The sequence below is a fragment of the Lepidochelys olivacea genome (genome assembly GCF_965140295.1).
Source record: "Lepidochelys olivacea isolate rLepOli2 genome assembly, chromosome: 5".
NCBI classification, from domain to species: Eukaryota; Metazoa; Chordata; order Testudines; family Cheloniidae; genus Lepidochelys; species Lepidochelys olivacea.
In genome coordinates this window covers 81,572,454-81,594,788 of record NC_140415.1, presented here as the reverse complement: position 1 = coordinate 81,594,788, position 22,335 = coordinate 81,572,454, and the positions used below count along the sequence as shown (strand labels likewise).

Below are 22,335 nucleotides of genomic sequence, written 5' to 3'. Positions count from 1 at the left end.
TAGGCATCTAGAAAATACAGGGTACTGTCTCGACTGAAATGCAAAAGATAATATTTGTACCCTCGCCCCCTTTAAAAAAAAGTTATATTTGAGTAAATAAAATATTAAGTTAAGTGTCTCAGCAAATACCTATTAAGTGTCTTTGAAATGAAAATGCATTCCACCTGACAAATTTTAATGCTATTTGGCCCTGCTATAAATGTATCTGTTTGCATCTAATTCTCTTCTCATTAATTATACTGGATTATTAAAAACTGGAGTTGTTCATTTCCATGATTGGAACAGTACCTTCATTTTTTTAAAAAGAAAAAAATTACAGTTTACAGGTAGATTACCAAATTGCGCTGTATTCACTGAGGACTTGAATATTGGCAGAAGCTGCAATCTTTTCCTTCATATCAAGCTGAACAGAAAAACAGCATTCAGTGTGATGAGACAAGCTTCTTTCAAATGGTCCTGGGTGGTAAATGTTGTTTGTACATTCCTGCTATAGCTTTGGCTGCACTGTAGATCATTTGTCGACGGGACATACCAGTGAATGCGATATGCCAATCAGTCCTGTTGATATTCAGTAAATTCTTCTCCAGCACTTCACCAACTGTCACCAAAAGACCTGACCATCTTAGATTGTAGTCCTGGGGAGTGAGACTCTGAGCCTGTGTAATAATTTGAGGAGATGTTATTAAATGAATGAGATAAAGTGCCAGGTTCTAATACCCATATTCCCCTGGATTAGTCCTTTATGTGGTCAGTAGTCTCAATAATTTTAATAGGACTTCCTGAATAATAATATACAAAGGAGAAAGGATATTAGAATCTGACCCTAAAAGTTTGTCCCACAATAACTGGTTACATCTCTACTCACCCAACAGGTTTTCAGAGTTCTACATATTACATTCTTAGACAACCATTAGACATTCCCAGAGCCGGTATACAGCATGACTATTAAAATAAAGTTACCTTGTCATTACCAGAAAGTTATATAAAAAAAGCTGCCAAACAGATGTGACCAATAAAGTTACTTATATATTTAGTGATTTTCATCTTTCAATGGACTTTAAAAGTATTATAATCCTTACAACAACCCTGTGAAACAAGTAAGTATCCCATCTCAATGTGGAAAGTCAGGCACAGACTCCAAGCGATTTGCCCAAAATTAGAAGGAGTCCATGCCAGAACTGGGTGTCAACTCCTTAGATCACCATACCATACTAATTTCATTAAAATTACAATGGGCCACATTCTTCGCTCCTTGCTGTGGCAACATTCTCACTGACTCAATCAGTTCCTGTGTGTGCACTATCTACCTAAGTTGAAATACCCATACTGTGTGCACAACCTCACTAGATCCTAATGTCCTGTAGAAGCAATACACCATTAGATGACAATAAATGCCCGTACACTTGCTAGAATATAGCCAAATTCTGCCCTACCATTGTCATGAATGTTGTCATTGACAAAAGTATACAACAGGTAGTCTGTTTTGATGCAAGACCAAAGTTTCCTCTCCAGAGAATTAAATTAGCAGCAAAAGAATTGTTTAATAAGGGGATAGATAACTGTGACAGATGGTAATATGTGAGAAGCAGATCCCAATGGCTGAGAAGGAGGAGCCACCTGCGCCCAAAGCTAGGATGCTTACGACCACCCCACCTGCCCCCCCTCCCCACCTCAAAAAGGCAGTGCAGAATGGTGGTGGTCGGGGACTCCCTTCTGAGGGGAATGGAGGAATCCATCTGCCAACCTGACAGGATATTTCGGGAGGTGTTCTGCTAGCCTGGAGCCCACACTTGAGATGTTACAGAAAAGTTGCTGAGGCTCCTCTGTCCCTCCAACCACTACTTCATGCTGCTCATCCATATGGTCATGAATGACACTCCAGATATGACCCCGAGCAGCTCAGCAATTGAGTACAGAGCTCTGGGAGTGAGGGTGAAGGAGTCAAGGGCGCAGGTTGTATTCTTGTCCATTCACTCGGCTGAGGGTAAAGTCCTGGGGGTGGGGGCGGGGTAGGAGGGGAGAAGAGAGCTAATAATGGATGATCAAGAAGCCTGAGGTATTTCATGTCTATTTTGCTTCAGTCTTCAGCAAAATGGTTGATGGGTGACCTGATGCTAACGCTATTAGTATTAACAACAAGGGAGAAGGAATGCAAGCCAAAACAGGGAAAAAATAGGTTAAAAAATATTTAAATAAATTAGATGTATTCAAGTCAGTAGGGCCTAAGGAAATTCATCCTAGGGTACTTAAGGAACTAGTTTCAGCAATCTTAAAACCATTAGCAGTTATCTTTGAGAACTCAGGGAGGATGGGTAAGGTCCAAGATAACTGGAGAAGGGTAAAGGTAGTACTTATCTTTAAAAACAAGAACAAAGAGAACCCATGAAATTACATAACAGTCAGCCTAATTTCGATACCTGGCAAATTACTGGTACAAATGATTAAACAATAAATTTGTATGCACCTAATGGATAACAGGGTTATAAGGAATAGCCAGCTTGGATTTGTCAAGAACAAATCATACCAAACAAATCTAATTTCCTTCTTTTACAGCGTTTCTGGCTACTGACTAGGATGGAAGCAGTAGATGGGATATATTTTTGTTTTAGTAAAATTTTTATACAGTCTGACATTCTCATAAGCAAAATGTGGTCTAGATGAAATTACTATAAGGTGGGTGCACAACTGGTTGAAAGATTGTACTCAAAGAGTAGTTATCTATAGTTTGCTGTCAAACTGGGAGGGCTTATCTAGTTGGCTCCCACAGGGATCACTCCTGGGCCTGGTACTATTCAACATTTTCATTAATGACTTAGGCAATGGAGTGGGTGTATGCTGTAACACAGAGGCGGTTCACTACTCTGAGTCAGCAACTCATATCAGGTCTGACATGCTCACTACACCTGACACTCCATCATGATACATACCCAAAAGATGGCACGTAATAGATCACTGGAAAGCAATGCATAAGGCCAGTCTGCCCTAAACAAAGAAATGTGTGTTTGCTGGTCAGGCAGACAACGAAGGCACAGTTATATAGAAAGGTAAACAAAGACATCAACCCAGTGAGTGGGAGAGATAGTCTCTGGAGGGGATCTGGAGGGGATCTGAACTTCAACCAAGAAGTAATGGAATCAACTGATTGTATATAATTATTTTTTTATAAATGTTTATTGAGTAAGGTCTTTTATGAAAGTTAGGAACACACTGTTGATTAATATCATTATGAAATGTACGTATTAACACTATATGAAGAAATCTGGATACTCAATGATATTATGCTTTAAAGTCTGTGACCAAAACACAGAGAGAAATAAGTTTTTCCCCCAGACAGGAGGGAAGGTAGCACTGTTGAATCAAAACAAAAGAAGTCCTTTTACATATGAATCAGCAAGGGGATAGAAAGCCCACAGAAAGGGAAGAATAGCCAGAGGTCCATCCTGAGTCTGGGGACAAAACAGTGAGTCTGTGAAGATATAAGAAGAGAGAAGAAGCCATCTTGGCGTCCATCACTGGACAGACACAAGGGGCCAGAGATCTTGCAGGCTGAGAAAGACAGGTAATTCAACCAAGGGGGCTGAAGTCTCTGGGGCTTGAACGTAAGTAAAAAAAACCTGCTTAGGCAAAGATCTTTGACAGAAAGTCAGCCATGGATGGAAAGAAAAAGATTGGTAAGAAATCTACCTTGAACAAAGGTTGTGGCTTGTTGAGTTAAGTCTTAGCCACCACAAATTGTATTTTTACTTTTGTATGCAACCTGTTCCACCTTCAATCACTTCTACTTGGTACCTTTTAACCTAAGTCCTTTTGTTAATAAAAGTATCTTTTTTCACTATAATCCAACTCAGTGCTGTGTTTGAATTGAAAAGATTGTTAACTCCAGTTAAAATAATAAGCTGTGCTTTTGTCTTTTTAAACGAGCAAAAAACTTTATCAATTCTTTGAGTGTTCCAGAAGAGGGCTGGACACTTCACGGCCAATGGTTTGGAGGAAATATGGAACTGGGAGTGTGTTCAGGTCACCCTGTACATAGTAACCGAGGCCTGTGGAAATCAATGGGGTGCTGTTGTGTTGTAGGCAGGCTGCTGGTGTCAGAGTACTGAACCAGGGTTGCACAGGACATAGACACTTCGGGAACTGCGTATTTGTCTGCTGGTGTCTGGGGGGGAGCCACAGTACAAGAGCACTCAAGGCATCCAGAGTTAAAGGGTGGATGGTGACAACTTGTCACTAGTCCGGGTTGCACACCAAAACACGACAGCTTATAACATTTGTGGATGACGCCTACCTGGAAGGGTTTTCAAGGACTTTGAAGGACAGGATTAGAATTCAAAACAACCTCGACAATTAAAGAATTGGACTGAAATCAACACTATGCAATTCAGTAAAGACAAATGCCAAGTACTACACTTAGGAAGGAAAAAATCAAATGCACACTACAAAATGGAGAATAACTGATTAGGTGATAGTACTGCTGAAAAATGATCTCAGGGTTATAGTGGATCACAAATTGAATACGAGTCAACAACGTGATGCAGTTGCAAAAAGGCTCATGAGACTGACAAAGTTACATTTTTCCTTTTGGCAATCTGCACATTCCCCAAAGTTGGACAAAGTTCTGAAAAATTAAAATGAAAAAAAGATCATGGCAGTCTTCCATTGGATTCAGTAGCAAAACAGATAAACACCCACATCTGGGTGTTTTAGGTTTTCAAAACCTGAAACTGAAGTTTATATTCAGAACAAAAACAGTTTTGTTTAGCAATTTTTCATGGGAAAGTGCCTACAAAAAAATGTTGGGAAACAATAGGAAAAAATACTTATTCGTTATGTTTTGCAAAAGCTAGATGATGTTAGGTTATATTTGATTTGTGTCCTTTAAAGTGGATGAGATTAAGGAACATTGTATGAATTGTAGTTGTAGCAAGGTAGACCCCAGGATACTGGAGAGACAAAGTCGGTGAGGTATTTCCTCCATAGTGGTTGTTGCTATTGAATCTTGGGATTGTCTGTTTGCTGCTGACTGTTGGCAGTTTAAATACCATTTGTGAACTAAATTTTTTAAAAAGTCATTAAAGTTTGCCTCAAGTCTGATGTGATAGCTACATATTTTATAAATGAAGATCTAAATAGAGTCTAAGTCACATTGTTAAAATGCTAACATTTATGTATACAAACAAAATTTGCACTCACGCAGCTCATCTCAGCCAAACCTCTGGAACAGTTTTACTATTAATTGAAACTCTCAATACTTCTGTGGAGATGGCAAGTAAAGAAGGGCAAACCAAGGAATAGGGTGGTTAAGGTCCTTAGAAAAGGTGATACCGAATCAGTGGCAATGCTGGGAACTGAATCCAGGAGTGGTGAATCCCAAGTCCCCTAGACCAAGGCTACACTTTACTTAAAGTGACAAGACAAGGATCAGTTTTATTATTTTAAGTTATATGCAAAATAACCTAAAACCAAAATTAAATATGCTAAACAGAAGGTCTTAACCCAGCAAAACACCATGCAAGGGAAGACCCTTGCACTTGCATATAGGTTCACTGAAGGCAATAGGACTCCATGCTGGCTCAGCATTTTGGCCCTCTAACGTATTGTGGGATTGGGCAATAGTTTGTTGTGTCATTAAGTCACAATACAAATGCAAGCATTAGGGTTCAGAAACTGCCATCTGTCTCAATGATGGAAAAATATATTGACTCAGCAGTAACTTGCACAGCATCTTTTAATAATTCATTATTTTCAAGCATTCCCATTATTCTTTATTGAAAGCATTTTAAAATTTAAATTTCTTTCTTGGGCACAATCTAGACCTTTATGACATGGCTTTTGCCAACTGTCATCTTGGATTTAAATGACTACCTATAAAAAAAATCATGTTTGCAAACTGAAATGTGTGTCTACAGGTTGTTTTGGATTTTTTAATTTAAAAAAGTAATGAGACTTGTACAGTGTTTTTCTGCAAAAAGCTGTTAAACGTATTGACTAACTTTCACAACAGCTTTCAGGTAGACCTTAGCCTCATTTTATAAATGGAGAGGTAACTTCCCAGAGAGTCGGTGTTGGTGATGAGATTAGAACTCATGAGTTCTAACTCCTAATGCTCAGGCCATAAGTCTACCCCCGATAAAAGATACAAAACACCTCACCTGTTGAATGTATTCCAGAGGCACTGGTGTCGCTTGGGTAAAAGTTTCTAGATGAATCCCATGGACTGGATCTTCAACAATCAGACATCCAATGTCAAACCACCTGCAATGGCACACAAGTTACCCAAAGCTTTAAACAGTAAAGAACATCAACCAATTGAAGAATGACATTCTGGCAACGATGCAACTCTGGCAGGGTTAAAATCCAAGCACCATCTTCTACCTAAGCTATTAAAGGTAGTTTTGAAAAGTGTAATTGAATGGAGCAGAGTAGGTTAAAAAAAAAAAAACAAACACACAAATCAAAGCTCAGCACATTACCAAAAAAAAAAAAAAATCCCTTCACATCCTTGCCAAAGAAATCATATAAGACAAACAAGAAATGGGCCCTAATACTTCTCAAATTGTATTATGAAACTAATTACCTCAAAAATTATTTGTCAGTTCCATCTTTTCTTAGGAAAACAGTTTGTTTAGAAAACAAGTTAATGTGAATTCCAAAACAAGAGACTGTCACAACTGCTGAGAGCAGTGCTGGGAAGTACATTGTGTGTGAATGGTAAAGGAAAGCTGACCAGACTTGAGAATATCATACGTTATTAGATAAAAGGTACTACCTAAGCATAACATTACTAGAGAGTGTCAGTACCTACCTAAACGGCAAAGTGACACCTTACAGACTAACAGACGTATTGGAGCATAAGCTTTCGTGGGTGAATACCCACTTCATCGGATGCATGCCGAAGTGGGTATTCACCCATAAAAGCTTATGCTCCAATACGTCTGTAAGTTTATAAGGTGCCACAGGGCTCTTTGCTGCTTTTACAGATCCAGACTAACATGGCTACCCCTCTGATGCTTAGTACCTACCTAGTATACTCTCCAAATCAGTTGTCATTTCAGAACAGAACTAGTAACCAATTCCAGCTTTTACTTTACTATAAGTTTCTCACTTCTGTAGATTTAAGTGCAACTGTGGCATGTTTTTCAACTTTAAGTCTCATAAACCTGACAGAATTTAGCTATTAAGCTCTCAAGATTTTTTGAGCAGGAAACTGAACAATTTCATCAAAGCAAAGCCTGCCAAGACAATACCATACAATGACAGATTCTCTCCTTTCATCTCTCAAGTAGAATACTGCTAACAACTCTTTATGGGGCACCTGGACCCAATACAGAATGATTTTTCTCCCAGAGAATACATTTAAGCCTCTCACTTGTCAGGAAGCAATTCTGCGATGAAATTTTCTACAGATACAGCAGGCTGTTTCTCATGTATCACTCCAGTCCGACGCAAGCTGTCTATCCTTTCCTGAGCTCCCTAAATGACAACGTAATGAGTGGTTAGAAAATATTCTCTTTAGGTCACAACACAGCATAAAACTGATGGATGAATGTAACTTTTATTATTAACATACACCACAGATATTGTTCAAAAAGCCTTTGGTGTTGCATAATAAACAACATTTTGAAGTAAAAAATGCTTCCTTTAGAATCCCAAAAGTTACACGAACTGTGATAAAACTTTGGCAGTTTCAAATATGCTTTAGTTCATTACAAATCAAATTACTGACTTCATGTGAAAAACAACTAGTTTTATACTGAAAGAAATTTAAGACACCTTTACTTGTAATGGTGCTGAGTTTCACCATGGTTAAAGATTGTAAATGTTTCTATTACTCTCACATACATTCTCTAGCATTATGTTCTGGCTATTTAATCACCTAATTGTGTTAAAACTTTATCAAGTTAGTAACATCATAGGAGAATCTCTCCTTTAAAACTAGTATAATTTATTTTAAATAGTACTATCAAGTAGACAGAGGACCAAGAATTGATACACTGTGAAACTCTTATGATCTGACACAACATGCTATGTACATTTGCAGTCAGTGACCATGCAGAAAATTGACAATATATTTATGCTCTTTAGCTGTCTTTGCAACAGGACACACATGCCTGAGAGCACATTCTAATGACTGACGTAGCATAGATGACACCTATACACAAAGACAGTAATGAACAAGACAGCTTCCCCATTTAAATTTTCTGGGGAGACAAAGGTATTTCTCAGAGGATGGGACTGTTCTAGGTAAACTGCTCCGCTCATGGTCACTGATATTTGTAATATTCTCTGCACAAAACTTTCTATACTCCCCTTAACCCCTTACTTTTAATCCAGCTGCATAGCCCACAGGTTGTGGTGCAATGTTAGACAGTCCAGCTTCTCCTGTAACTGTGGCCATTCCAAAGACTTCTTGGAAAGCATCTCGAATGGCAGCAACTTTTACTTCTTTATTGGAGGTAACCACTATGTCCAGTTCTCCCCCCGATTCTACGAAGACAAAAATATTTTAATAGAAGCTAGTTCAAAATACACTCACATCTCAGAGTAGGCCCCAATAGAAATCAGTAGTCTCTTTCCCTATCATCCTCATGTACAACACACTATCCATCAGTACAAGTCAAGCTGAGTTTCTTGTAATGGGTACTGGAAACGGGAGCGTTGGTTAGAAGGAAATTGTTCCCACCAGCCATCTCTTATGAAGTAACCTCTACTTAGGAAATCTTTTAGGTGAAGAGTTAAGATTAAGCTTTTAAGTAAATTTTGCATTCAGGGAAGTCAATGGGAGCTGATGGGGTGCCCAGCCCTTTTTAAAGATCAGACAACTTATAGAAGCCAGAATATGGATTTAGAGGCCTAACACATTTTATTTATTTATTTATTTTAAATCCTGACATAGGTATAAATTCTGATACGTTTTGGTGATGTGGAAACTTGCCCACAAGCAAATGAACTGACACCTCATACTTGTTAACACTTATAAGACTGTAAGAGCCCAAAAGAAAGTAAGTTTTTTCCAAGTATATTCTTGAACCATGAGCTTCAACATAGATTGTTTAACTGGGTCCGCTTGTTTGCAGCTCTAATGGTTCCGCATCTTTGTAGTTGGTTTTCCTTCGACAGCTAACATCTATGAAATGTGGGTTGTATTTTTAATCAAGAAAATAAATTTTAAGGAAAGAATTTAAAAAAAAAAAAAACTTTATAGGAAACAATTCATATTTTTGAAAGAAGCCTAAAAATGACACATTTTCACCTCCTCCACCCACCACCACACAATTGTTTTTTAACTGCTTCTAAGAATATTTTAGATATTACATTCCTCTTATTTACACTAGCCAATCTTGGATAAGCTTTAATCCATCACAGCACCTTCCAAAAGTCCTTGCTGCAACATGCTTCACTTCTTAAGAACAGCTTAAAAACCCCGTCAATATAACATGTTGGTATTTTCAAGCAAACAATGCTGGACTTCAAGTAGTTTGGTTGGATGTTAATTTTCCCTTGCAAAGTATCAAATATGAGTACTTTGTACAAACACAGAAGATTGGAAAGTTGTTAGTCTGTTAAGCTGCCATTTCTGAGAATCCACTGAGAGCAGGAACAAACAGAAAATTAAAGCAACCTCTTAAAAAAAGGCCAACACAATGTAATGCTTTTTGAAATCCCCCCCCAAAAAAGCAGATGCTACAGACATCAAATAGTGCACCGAGAAAACGTGCTGATGAAGTCTGCAGTACTTACCCCAATATGTCATCAACAACAGCATTTACCACAATCAACATGAGGCTTAAAAATATTGGAAAACGAATAGTTTTCACCTTGGCCTATATTGATTTGTCAACCCTCAATTACAGGGAACAGTTTCTCTTTATTAGAAGCAGCAAAGAGTCCTATGGCACCTTATAGACTAACAGACGTATTGGAGCATAAGCTTTCGTGGGTGAATACCCACTTCTTCTTTATTCACCCATGAAAGCTTATGCTCCAGTACATCTGTTAGTCTATAAGGTGCCACAGACTCTCTGCTGCTTTTACAGATTCAGACTAACACGGCTACCCCTCTGATCTTTATTAGAAGTCACTGAAGGTTTGCCGGAATGGTGACAACAGGACATTCTACCCAAACCTTTTATGTTTAAAGCAAAAAATTCAAGAAGTAACTATTGCTCAATGGAATTTTATGTATACATCACTGAACATTAACAATTGTATTAAACTGTAAGGTACAGTAGGACAGAAAACTTCTGAGAACATCTTGATATGAATAAAGAATCAGGCACTATAGTTTAATAGGTATTTGAAGATTCAGCTAGGACTTGTGCAGGAGTAAACCCTAGTGGAATGCCCTGACAGCATAAAAATCTTCCAGGAGGTTGGTGCTAATGCGTTCTAGTCCAATAAACTATTCTATATACGGTATACTCTTTATTGTAGCAAGCACTGCATGAGCTAGATAGTGCAGCTTGTCAAACCAAAGCTATCGGGATTCAAGGACACACTCACAAATGTAACTATTTGGAAAGGAAAGCGATTCATTCCCAACATTATACTCACTGAATTCAACAGCAGTTTTGCCATTAGCTTTATTAAGAGGAGGACTCGGCCCTGGGTTTATGATCATTATTTTTCTGTAATGAGTGTGAGAGAGCACATGTTCACTCATCTTATATGCTATATAATGCTACAATATAGAAATAAAGGTATTATGTGCAAAAAGCTATGTTAAATTTGAGGTTTTAACCACAAGTCAGGAAATTCAGAGTTAAGGTTGGCATGTCAAGTTTAGCTCTCCTCCTCTAAATTAGAACAGAGGCTTTCATTACGTGATTGCAAAACTAGTAACACATGCTTCACATCATAAGCAGAGCTGGCAGCGCCACCAATAGTAAAGCTTGCTCAAAGTCTTCCATTATAAGACCCCATTTTGAACAGATCACAATTTGGCCAAACTTCCAACTGAAATATTCCATGCCAAGTGCCTGCCTTAGGCTAAATTCTTTTTAGAACATGTCAGTTAAAACAGTTCAGCTCTTTCCAAGAATGACATAAGGGAAAAATATATTGGTTTTGCCCATGTTAAAAAAAATTCTTACAACCTTTCCACTGAGCAACTCTAGCACCCCCAGATTTGGAGCAGGGATTTGAAGTTCTGCAAAAATGGGGGAAATCACCCTGATAACAGGGATTAGCCTTTTGCTATTTTCATGACAACAGGAAGGTTACGAATTTATGTCCTGATCCTGCGACATACAGGGTTCCTCAAATACAAAAAATGGCAGCATACATAACAGTTAAAGTTCCAAGAACAACCTTCCCCTTTGACATAATTTGCGGTTTTTTAGAGAATTTGATACAACTTAGTACATGATATAGGCAATGTGGGCAAGTTCATTTGGTTAACTGAATCTTAAGTTTCCAAATTTATTGCTGCATTAGATAATAAATGCCTAGAGCGATATGATCAGATCCTGTGAAAGAGCAGTGGGAACCTTTAACTCTAGATTTCCTGAATTGTGTGTAATCAACATTTACTAGAGCTTTGGGGCTCCCTGCCCCCCAAATACTCTCTGCACGGCTGGTTGGCCTTATAAGTGATTTCATACCACACACACAATAACTCCTACTTAATGAGCAGATAAGCCTTTGTCACTTAAATGTGAGGCTCTCAATGCTATTGAATATTTATTATCTTTACGTATTTGAGCCAAAAAGACAAAGAATCTATAGGTTTGCATCCACTCCACCTAGGTTCCTGACGTTTTCAGGGTGAATTGGGGTGAAATAGTTCTCAAATCCATTATAAGGAACATATTATATATTCCAGACACCTCCAAAGTGCTGAGTACCATGAAGTCTCTCTCTGAATTCTGCTGCCAGCGATTCTCAAGAAGCAATGCAAATGCTGTATTTTTGGAGGAGAGGAGAAACATTCAAGTATTAGCATTTCCTCTTCATGCTTCTACAAACCCTTAAGTTGTGTTTTGTGGCCTTTTAGTGACTTTCGATTCTCACTTTCTGGTATCAGAACTATGCTGGATGATATTTAAGTACCCCATTAGGTAGGTTTTACTACAGAAAGTTGAAAAAGGCTGTACAATGACATTGGTGCATGAAAACTCAACACATTTAAATGGAGGCATACTGGATGGAAGATTCGTATAAGCAATTTAGATAACCTTAAATAAAAATCTTAAACATTTATTAAAAGTATAAGTGGCACACAAGAGAACTTTATCTTTATTTTTATCTATGTATTTTTTTTTCATACTAGAAGGGTGTGGTTAGCGAAATTCCTTCAAACTTAGTTAAAAATGAAATCCAATGGTCTTTACCGCAAAGCACAGTTGCCAACTTTCATGCGGTAAATAAGCACCCCGACTTTCACAATAAGCCAAAAATCAAGCTAATCCCATTTCAAAACAAGGCCAAAACAAGCCAATCCCTAAGAAACCCAACACTCTATGTGACTACATCCCCCTGGCATGCAGTCTGGGACTGTGGTGGGCCCACTCTGCACTCCTGACTCCCTCCCCCTCTTGTCTCTGCTTTCCCGCCCTTGCCAGGAGCTGATCGAAAAAAAAAAGAAGCAACAAGCCAAACACTAGCCAACAAGCAACTCACAAGCCAATTAAGCCAAAAACAAGTGTAATTTCTGCGTTTTCTTCATGGGTTTGGAATGTCTGCCACAAAGGCACCATTTTATAGTAGAAATAAGTCACTAGCCGGGTGAGTATTCCTTAGCCATTAGCATACTCATTGGATTACTGAAGGGACAAAAACAAACTTCAACACACTTGAGGCATGCAACAAGTTTTAGCACTAAACTACAACATTACTTTTTTTTTCCTTTTAGCCAAGAATAACTCTGTAATTAAAGTATTTTAAAGTTGCTGTACACTCTATTCTAAGATTCCAGGATGCTCACTGTGTGTCACTCTGAAGCCCAGAATGCCTGTTTAACCAGTGTGAAGCAATGGAAACAGCTACAAGCAAGGCTGAGAGCTCTTTTGGTTCAGAACATCACCAGGTTCAATCATCACTGGGCTTCAGAGTTTACTGCCATCAAATTTAAGTTCTCAGCCATTGTGACTTTACACATTACATCCATGCACTGAACAGCTAAAATAAAGGCATGTATCCATCCTTGGGGGGGCCATTTAGGGATTGGAGCAAAAATTGGGGATTGGCCCTGCTTTGAGCAGGGGGTTGGACTAGATGATCTTCTGAGGTCCCTTCCAACTCTGATATTCTATGATTCTATGACATGCAAAGTCTTACAGCATTGTGACAACAGAAGTAACTCAACAAAACCACCACTCTTACTCTACAGCTAATTTGCATACAACAATTTCATTAGTTGTATGAAGGAGACTACAGGGATGGTGAATTACTTGACCCAAATGCCATACCCATGGGTGGGCACGGACTTTCAGTTACGAATTATTAAATAAGATTCCAAGCTCTTCCCTCTCCCTTCCCTCAGTTTTTGTATTTTCATATGTATCTATGCAGACGACTACAGCAAACAGAGAACTGAAGAAGTAGCTATAGGTGCCCAGATAACTGCTCACCTTCCAAAGTTTGCACCTGCAAATTTTTAGAGACACCATGAATGATCTTTCTGAAGTTAACATATTGTGCAGACATAGCAACCTATATATTAGAAGTCCAACCAACATTGGAATAATCAGTGTGATCCAATGGATAAGGCACTGGCCTATCCCTTGGACTACAATGTATATTTGTGTTCTATTCCCAGATCTACCACTAACCAGCTGCATCAAGGCACTTTACACACCTGTTTCCCATCCCATTCTTGTCTGTCCTGTCTATTTAGACTGAGCTCTTCAGTGAAGGGCCTGTCTCTTACTGTGTGTTTATGCCACACCTAGCACAATGGGGCACCAATCTCAGGTAGGACTTCTAGGCACCAGTGTAATACAAAGAGACAGTCCCTACACTGAAGAGCTTACAGTCTAACGAGAGGGACAAAGGGACAGAACATACAAGCAGAAAATTAAAGCACAGAGAGATTAAGGCTACATCCACACTATGAGTTAGGGGTGTGATTCCCCGGCTTGTGTAAACATGCGCACCCCAGCTCTTATGGAGCGATCCCAAGCATAAATAGCAGTGCAGATGTGGTAACACAGGTAGTAGCAGGTAGACACGCGGTTGAGTGCAAACCCACCTGAAACCAGTGGATATGTACTCGGCATAGCTCAGCCGTGTGTCCACTGCCACCACCTATGCTCCCACAGCGACACTGCTATTTATACTCACACTATCTTGACAAGAGCTAGCATGAGTATGTGTACACAAGCAGGGCTCATAGCGTAGATGTAGCTGTGTGACTTGCTCAAGATCACACAAAGTCTGTGGCAAAGCTGAGACTAGAACCCAGGCCCCCTGAGTCTCAGTCCAGTGCTTTACCCCAAGACCATCCTGACAAAACATCCAATTAAGATGGCAGAATGGGTTTTTAATATAACTTTCCAAAAAGTGCCTATTTTTGGAAATTATGGCACACTTGCTGAACCGAATCAGAGACATTTCAACCCCAAGTTTAACTGGGGAAGTTACAAATTGATTGCAAAGTGGGGCATAGAAAGATAGCAGCATTCCAAATGCAACCACACCACTAAAAGTCGGTGTTGTAACTTGAATCATGGCCCAACATTAAAACAAAAAACCTGTCTTATGTACAAAACTTGGTGTACACCACACTCCAGTACTGCTTTTAAATGATCAGTTTTATTATAAACCTGTACAGTACCTAAAAATTCATCTGAAGACTATAAGATCTCTTTATGTTTACGAGTTTTGTATGATTCACACTTACTACTCTATGGAAGTTTGCCTCAAGTACTTACTGATATATGGAGCCATGCCAGGATCCAGCGTGGTGATCATGGACTCTACTGAGTGTTTTGTTTTATCAAGCACCGACTTTACCATAGGATTTCCAGCTACACCCTACAAAACAAACAAATAAATAAGTAAATACTGTAGATCAAGTTTATTCTCAAACCTTCAGGCCTTTTCTTAAGCCTTGAAATATTACACTTAAAACAAACCTGGGACAAGAAGTTGCTTCAGATTTTCCATTCAAATAGAAGTCAAGACACTCAGTAGGCATCTAGGGAAGATGAATCCACCCTTTTTAACATTATGCATCTCAGGGCAAAAACCAGACAGAAGTGATTTAAAATCAGTTTGAGGCTTTGTAAAACTGATGTAAAAATTTGTGCCGTTGCAATTTTAGATTAAAATTTACACAGAACTAATGCTTTTTTGAAATGCCATTATTGGTGGTGTATCTTAGTTGAATTTTACACAAATGCTATATGCAAAAAACTAAACATTGAAAATTAAGGTCCTGATCCCGAAAAGGTTATTGAATTCAGTGGGACCACCCCTGTGCTTGCGAAGCATGTACATAATTGCGTCCAGAATTAAAGGCTAACATTTTTATTAAAAATCTTAGTGGTATGAAATCGTCGCTTCAAAATGAAAGTTACCTCAGTTTTAACAATTAAACGTTATTTAAACTTTCAATTGAAGTTATTGTGAACTTAAAAACAACCAACCAACCAACCACACACAGGCCAAAGTTCAGAAATAGAAGCCTTAACTTAGATTTCTAGGCCTGAATTTAGGGTCTTAATGTTGGCATTTTCTAAAGCACCTTTGCGATTTAGGCACACAGGTCCCACTGACTTCAAACTGCAAATCCCGATGAAAGAGGACAATGTGATCAAAGTATTTCAAGCTTTCTTGAAACGTAAAAGTTCAATATATTGAAAAGTAATGTTGGTTGCAAAAACAGCTCAAGCTCTTTTGCTTATCAATTTTGTATTGGAGTTTGTGGTGTTGTGCATTAAGGATATTAATGAAGCTCTGAATTTGTTGCAGCACAGATGAGCAATGTAATTGTGAAATTTTTCCTACTGAATTTCAGATCTCAGTTGGGGGGGCGGGAAGGAGATTTAACAATTAAACTAAGAAACAAGTACTACACCTCTACCCCAATATAACGCAACCCAATATAACACAAATTTGGATATAACGCAGTAAAGCAGTGCTCTGGGGGGCAGAACTGTGCACTCTGGTGGATCAGCGTGTCAGGCTCCAACACACTGCTCTGAGCAGCGTGTTAAGGCGGCTGGGGCCCAGGGGTTGGAGGTTCTGGGGGCGGGGCGGTCAGGGGACGGGGGTGTGGATAGGAGTCGGGGCAGTCAGGGGACAGGGAGTGGGGGGTGGGGGGTTGGATAGTCGGGGGTTCTGAGGGATCAGTCAGGGGCTGGAAGCGGCTATTAATAATGGAAATGCTTGAGGCCAAAGCAAGTTCGATATAATGCGGTTTCACCTATAGCGTGGTAAGATTTTTTGGCTCCCAAGGACCGCGTTATATCAGGGTAGAGGTGTACTATAACAATTTAAGACTATAAAATAAAAAGTAAAAAGAATCATACATGTAAATATATGATTTAAGTTATTTTAAATCATGATTTTTATCCACTGAAGAGAGACTGAGTTTTACCTTTTTTCTTGCCTAAGAGGCACATACAACAGAAAGAAAGAGAGCGAGAACGCATATGTATACATGTGTGTAAACACATCAATGAATTTTCCTCTTGCACCACAAGAATTTTGGGCTCTCACTACCATAGTAAATAAATTTGTTAGTCTCTAAGGTGCCACAAGTACACCTTTTCTTTTTGCAAATACAGACTAACACAGCTGCTACTCTGAAACCTACCATAGTATGACTTTTTTCAACTAGGGTACACTTTTCTGACCTTGCCACTAATGCTACTCCATAAATTCATTACTGAAAGGCTTTACTGAGATGTACATTAAACAACCCCTCTCTCTCGGTGACCAAGAGCATTACCTACTGTAGCTTGTCTAGTACCACTACCCTGAGACCAGAAGTCGTAGGGTTGTATTTATGCAAAGGTCCCTGGTATTGACTGTAGATGCTTTCACACCATGTAACTGGACTGAAACAATTTTAAACAAACATTAAGAGGGAGGGTTTTTTTTTTTTACCTTCTTGAAAAGCCAATGTGATCTATTTTTGTATAGTTCACCATACAGATTCCAGACAATACTGGCAACGTGCCCAGTGTTCCTCTGCCAAATAATCATAGGTGGAACTGCTTTCTACTGCATTCAAATTGTATTCGATTCTTATTCAATATGAATGCAAATACTGCTCCAAATCAGAGTGAATGCCAGTGTCACTCCAGAGCAGTTTATCAGACTTATTTAGTTTAGCGAAGGCACCAATGAAGAGTCAGCTCAGTAACACTGTTCGACAAAAGCATTTCACAAGCGCAAAAATACACAATAAAGTATAAAACCAGACTTAAAAGCCATTCTTCACATTTATATACCTACATTTTTGCTATAGTGAAAGGCATCTTATAGCCCAGCACATTTTCTCTTAGCATGAAGCACTTGTTGTTTATGTTGCTCAGTATATTTACAATATTTTGAGGAAACGTGGAATACTTTTAATCACTTTCCACAAAATACTGATTTTTTCATTTCTTTGTTGCAGATGGAGCACGTAAGTAAATCCACATAATTTATAAACAATAGCAATGGCTGCTACACGTTAGCAACAACGGTCAATTCTCATTCATTAGGTCACAAGATAGAATCTGTCTCTCCACCACCCTGTGCAGCACTGCAGAAGTAACCAGGTGCATTAATTTGGGGATCAGGGAGGTGGCTGAGGAAAGACATCTTCCACTTTTTTATGATCTGTCACACTGGTCATTGCTAGAGACAGGTATAAGGCTTGGCGAGATAACTGTCTGATTAGATACAGCAAATAAAATAGTTACTTACTCTCCAGTAACCGTGGCTCTTTGAGCTGTTATAGTCCGTGTCATTTCCATTGCAGGTGTGCATGAGAGAGGAAAGTTTTTTTTAATAGTTATGTCAGTCGGGAATGCACACGTTCCCCACATTACCTTGTGCTCCCAAAGGAGTGCATAAAGGGTAGGGTCGCCATGACCTTCCGTCAGTTCCTTGTAATTCAAAGTTTGTATTGCTGAGGACTCCAGAAAGAGGGACAGAGGGCAAGATCCACACTGATTACAACAGGTCAAAGAACCAGTGACTATAGGGTAACTGACTCTTCAAGTATGTGTCAGTGTAGATCCTGCTGCAGGTTACTGGCAAGCAGTATCCTCCCTGGATGGTAGGACAAAGGAGTTTTGGCTGAATCACTCAGACAGCGAAGTGCTGCTCTCCCAAAATTTGACATCTGGCTTTGCTACCATGTCAAGTGCATAATGTTTGTGTGACACAGTCAACTGTTACTGGGTACAAAAACAAGAAATCCAAGTCTCTGGAGAAGCAGCTGTATGTAGTGGACTACCCCAGGAAGTCAGAACTAGAGTTGTGGTTGAGCCTATGCTAATCAATCACTAATCTTCACAGAAACTGCTAAGAGCAGAAGGGAGCCCAGCTCACTCCAGTAGAGAATAGTCAATTCCAGGAAGGGTGTTCTGTTGCTTCCAGAAGGATTGCCTAGTGAAAGCTGGGAGTCAGGAGGTTGAAAAGTAACCCAGGAAGGTTAAAATGGAGCCCAAGAGATTCTGGAACATGACAGACCTTCGGAAAGGAAAAGTATCAAATCAGGAACAGCAGGCATGGGCTGGACCTGCTTCCTTTAAAGACTTCCCAAAGTGGGGGGGGGGGGGGGGAGTTTAATTGCTCTTGAAACACAGAGCAGAAACTCATTGATTTACTTTTAGTCCAAATTCTGTAACAAATACCAGTACACCTCTGTGAAGTAATGCTAGAGTCTTCAGCTTCTTCCCCACTATTTGTGGTAGTCAGGTCATCCTAGCTCACCAGGAAATAACCTGATGGCAGTTTAACACAAATTAGTGAGTTACTCCATATAGCCACCGTGTAAATCTCCGAGAGGCATGTTCCTGAAGCAGGCAGAAGATGCTATTTGTGCCTTGATGGTGCATGCCTTGGCATTCGGAGGGAGAGGATCCCCAGCCATTTGATAGCATCTGGAAATACTCAGTGTGATCCACTTAGAAATTCTCTGCTGCATTCTAGCTTGGCCTTTTGCTGCACCAAATAGGACTACAAAGAGGTGACACAACAGCCTGAGGTAACAGAGCAAAGCTCTGGAGACATCCAGAGTAGGCAGTTCTTCTCCCAACATTGAACGAAGCTTCAGGAAGAAGACAGGTAAACAGATTTGTTTAGGTGGAATCTGAGACCACTTTAGGGATGAACTTGGGGTGTGGTTTCAGCACCAGCCTGTCCCTACGGAAGCATATATAAGGCAGTCTGGCCATAAGACCTTGGAGTTCACTGACACTCCATGCTGAGGTAATGGCCAAGAGAAAGACAGTCTTGCTGGTAAGGGGGTGTTCTGAGCATTCTGACAGTGCTCCATAAAAGCTGTAGGAAGAGGACACAGATCCCAAGTGGGAATCAGGTCTCCGACTGGAGGCAAAGTACGAAGAAAGCCCTTGAAAAATATTGATGTCATAGGGTGTTAGAAGACAGTCTGACTGCCAGAGTGTGACATGCAAATACCATAGCAATGTGAACCTTAAGGGTATCCTTGTGTATTTTGGGAGCAGCATATAATCCAGGATCTTTTCAGTATTGGGGCCGCCACTAAGTCAACATTATTCTGAGTTGCCCATATAGAGAATCTTTTTTCATTTCAAGGATAAGTTTTCCTAGTGGAAGGTTTTGTGTTTTATATAAAATTTCTTGAACTTGTTGGGGGCAACGTCAGTACTCAACCAGCCAACAACAAAGCAGTCAGGTGCAACAACTGCAGGTTTGAGTGAATTATCGGATCTCAGTTCTGAAGTTCTGTCCAGGCACAGTGGCAGGCGTATGGGACATTCAAGAGCCGAAAAAGTCCTGACCACTACAGGGTTATTACGATAATCCCGGCCTTGTCCTGTTTGATCTTGGATATTATCCTGGGAATCAGAAAAAAGTTATGGGAAAGTGTATAGGAGTCCTTGAGACCATCACCTCTTCTGAAGCAGAAATGCAGACATTTAGTTTTGTCCTCTGTGACAAATGAGTCTATGACAGGAGTCCCCCCACCACTGACTGAATATTGTGTCTAGGATGGATTTCTCCAGTGGCCACTCAATTCTGGTCACTATATGTCTGCTCAAGTAGTCTACTAGGCTGCTGACCCATTGAAAGTGTTGAGCCACTGGGATTACCATGGTGACAACACCACCATATCCAGAACCTGATGGCTTCATGGCAAAGAGGGGATGATAGTGTACGTCTTTGCTTGTTTAGAGTACATTGCAGATGTGTTGTCAATCAGGATTTGCACCACGGAGTTCCACATAACAAGCAGGAACACTGTGTTGGCCAATCTGATGGCCTTCAGTTCCAGGATGTTCATGTGTAGTTCCCAAGACCACGTGTCTTGTATTTGCAGATATTCCAGGTAGGCGCCTCCAAGGAGTCTGTGATAAGAGTAGTCAGAGAGGGGACAGAAGGGCATCCCTTTTCTCACATTTATTGGATCTAGCCATGAAGCAAGCTGCCATAGGACTTGAGGCAGGAATGTGAGCCCTTTGTGCGTGTGATGTCTGGACCAGAGGTATATGGACCTCAGCCACAGTTGCAAGGTCTGTAAATTAAATATGGCAAGTGGCGTCATATGTTCACACTAACATGTGATGTTGTAGCCCCAGACACATATGCACTATGATCATCATCAGACTAGGCTGTAGATCATAAACCTCTGGCTGAAGTGACTGAAACTTGTCCTCTCTGGTGCCTGGTACTAGAAGTGGATCTAGAGTCTATTAAAGCTCTTACGAAGTCTATAGTCTGCAATGGTGCGAGGCATGATTTCTAGTAGTTTACACAGACCTACTTGAGACAATGGGGAAACACCACATAAGGCTGTTGCAGTATCCTGTTGAGAACTGCCCAGATCAGTCAGTTATTCAGGTATGGGCAAACATGAATTCTCTGTCATTTTAAGTGTACTACTCATACTACCAAGCATTTTGTAAATATTCTCGGTGCAATAGGAGTCCAACGGCTACAACCCTGTATTGATAATGAATGGGCCCCACTGTTAATCTTAGATACTTCCTGCAGGTTGGATGGATGGCAAAGTGGAAGGATGCATCCTATATGCTACGAATTATTCCTAAGCTCGAAAAGATAGAATGATGGAGGTAAGTGTTATCATCCTGAACCTGAGGAGAAATATGTATTTGTTGAGTCTCCTCAGGTTTTGGATAGAACAAAGACCTCCTATCTTCAGAATGAGGAAACACCGGGAGTAGAAGCCTTTTCCCCCAAACTCTATTGGGACCTACTCTATGGTTCCTAGACAAAGAAATGAGGCCACTTATATTTTGAGACTTTTCTCACAAGACCCTGCTACAGAGTCAGGGAAGGGGTAGCCAAGGACCATTTGATGTCATGACAGATAATACGTAGTAGAAAGTGGTAATGCGACTCTAAAGATCGTACTCTCTAGTCTAGGTCTAACGTGGCTCTCAACAGCTTTGTCAAATCTGCTAATACATCACAGGAGTGGGGTGCATTGCTTAGGAAGAGGAGGCTATCACACCATATTCTGTCATGATATTCAATCTGTGTGGGATGGTAGGATGGCATGCACTGTGAATGGTACATCTTGTGACATGGAGCAGAGGCGTAAGCCCCCCAGAGAGTGCAGGGTAGCTTTCAAGTCCTTCAGTCAGTGCACAGGACTGCCTGTCTGCATGCTGAACAGCCCTGAGCCATTAAAGGATAAATCCTCAATCATGGCATGCACTTTCCTCAGGATGCCCAATGCCTAGAACCGCAGTGCTCTGTGCATGGCCACTACAGTGGACATAGACCGATCTGCAATGTCTAAAGCACCCACTGCTGCCTACAACACAGTCTTGGACACCATTGGTGCTGGCGTTTCTAAATATGTCCTGAAGACCCTCTGCTGTCACAAGGGAATTTCACGGTGAACAGGGCGACACCCTTTCTTGTAAGTATCATAATCTGGCAGAAAGGGCTGGCTGTTCACTCTAGCTGTGTGAGGCTAAGCTGAACAGCATGACTTCCTCTCAGATAAATTGAGTAATTTAGGGTCTTCGTCCTTAGATGAGCTTTAACTCAGTTTCTACCTCTCTTGTACAAGTCACATAATTAAGGAGCCCAGGTTGAGGAGAGCGCAAAGGTCCTCAAATCCTGTGGGGGGCACCTGGTACTTCTTCTCAGCTGGTTTTGCCATTGGCATTACTGTGGATGGAGTCTGACAGAGCTTTAGTGAGGTCAAGCAGTCAT

At 40.2% G+C, this 22,335-nt stretch overlaps 1 protein-coding gene across 3 annotated transcripts in view; it reads right to left on the bottom strand.

The window, feature by feature from the left end:
• Window positions 1-273: 273 nt before the first annotated feature.
• Window positions 274-22,335, bottom strand: part of PRRC1 (proline rich coiled-coil 1) — a 37,004-nt gene continuing 14,942 nt past the window's right edge. For all 3 annotated transcript variants that reach the window (XM_084629534.1, XM_084629535.1, XM_084629533.1), the window contains exons 5-9: window positions 14,874-14,976; window positions 8,324-8,487; window positions 7,370-7,473; window positions 6,153-6,255; window positions 274-656 (exon numbers count right to left, since the gene is read on the bottom strand). In XM_084629534.1, the coding sequence (XP_084485660.1) occupies window positions 447-656; window positions 6,153-6,255; window positions 7,370-7,473; window positions 8,324-8,487; window positions 14,874-14,976 (684 nt within the window). In that variant the 3' untranslated portion in view covers window positions 274-446. The remainder of the gene's footprint in view (window positions 657-6,152; window positions 6,256-7,369; window positions 7,474-8,323; window positions 8,488-14,873; window positions 14,977-22,335) is intronic.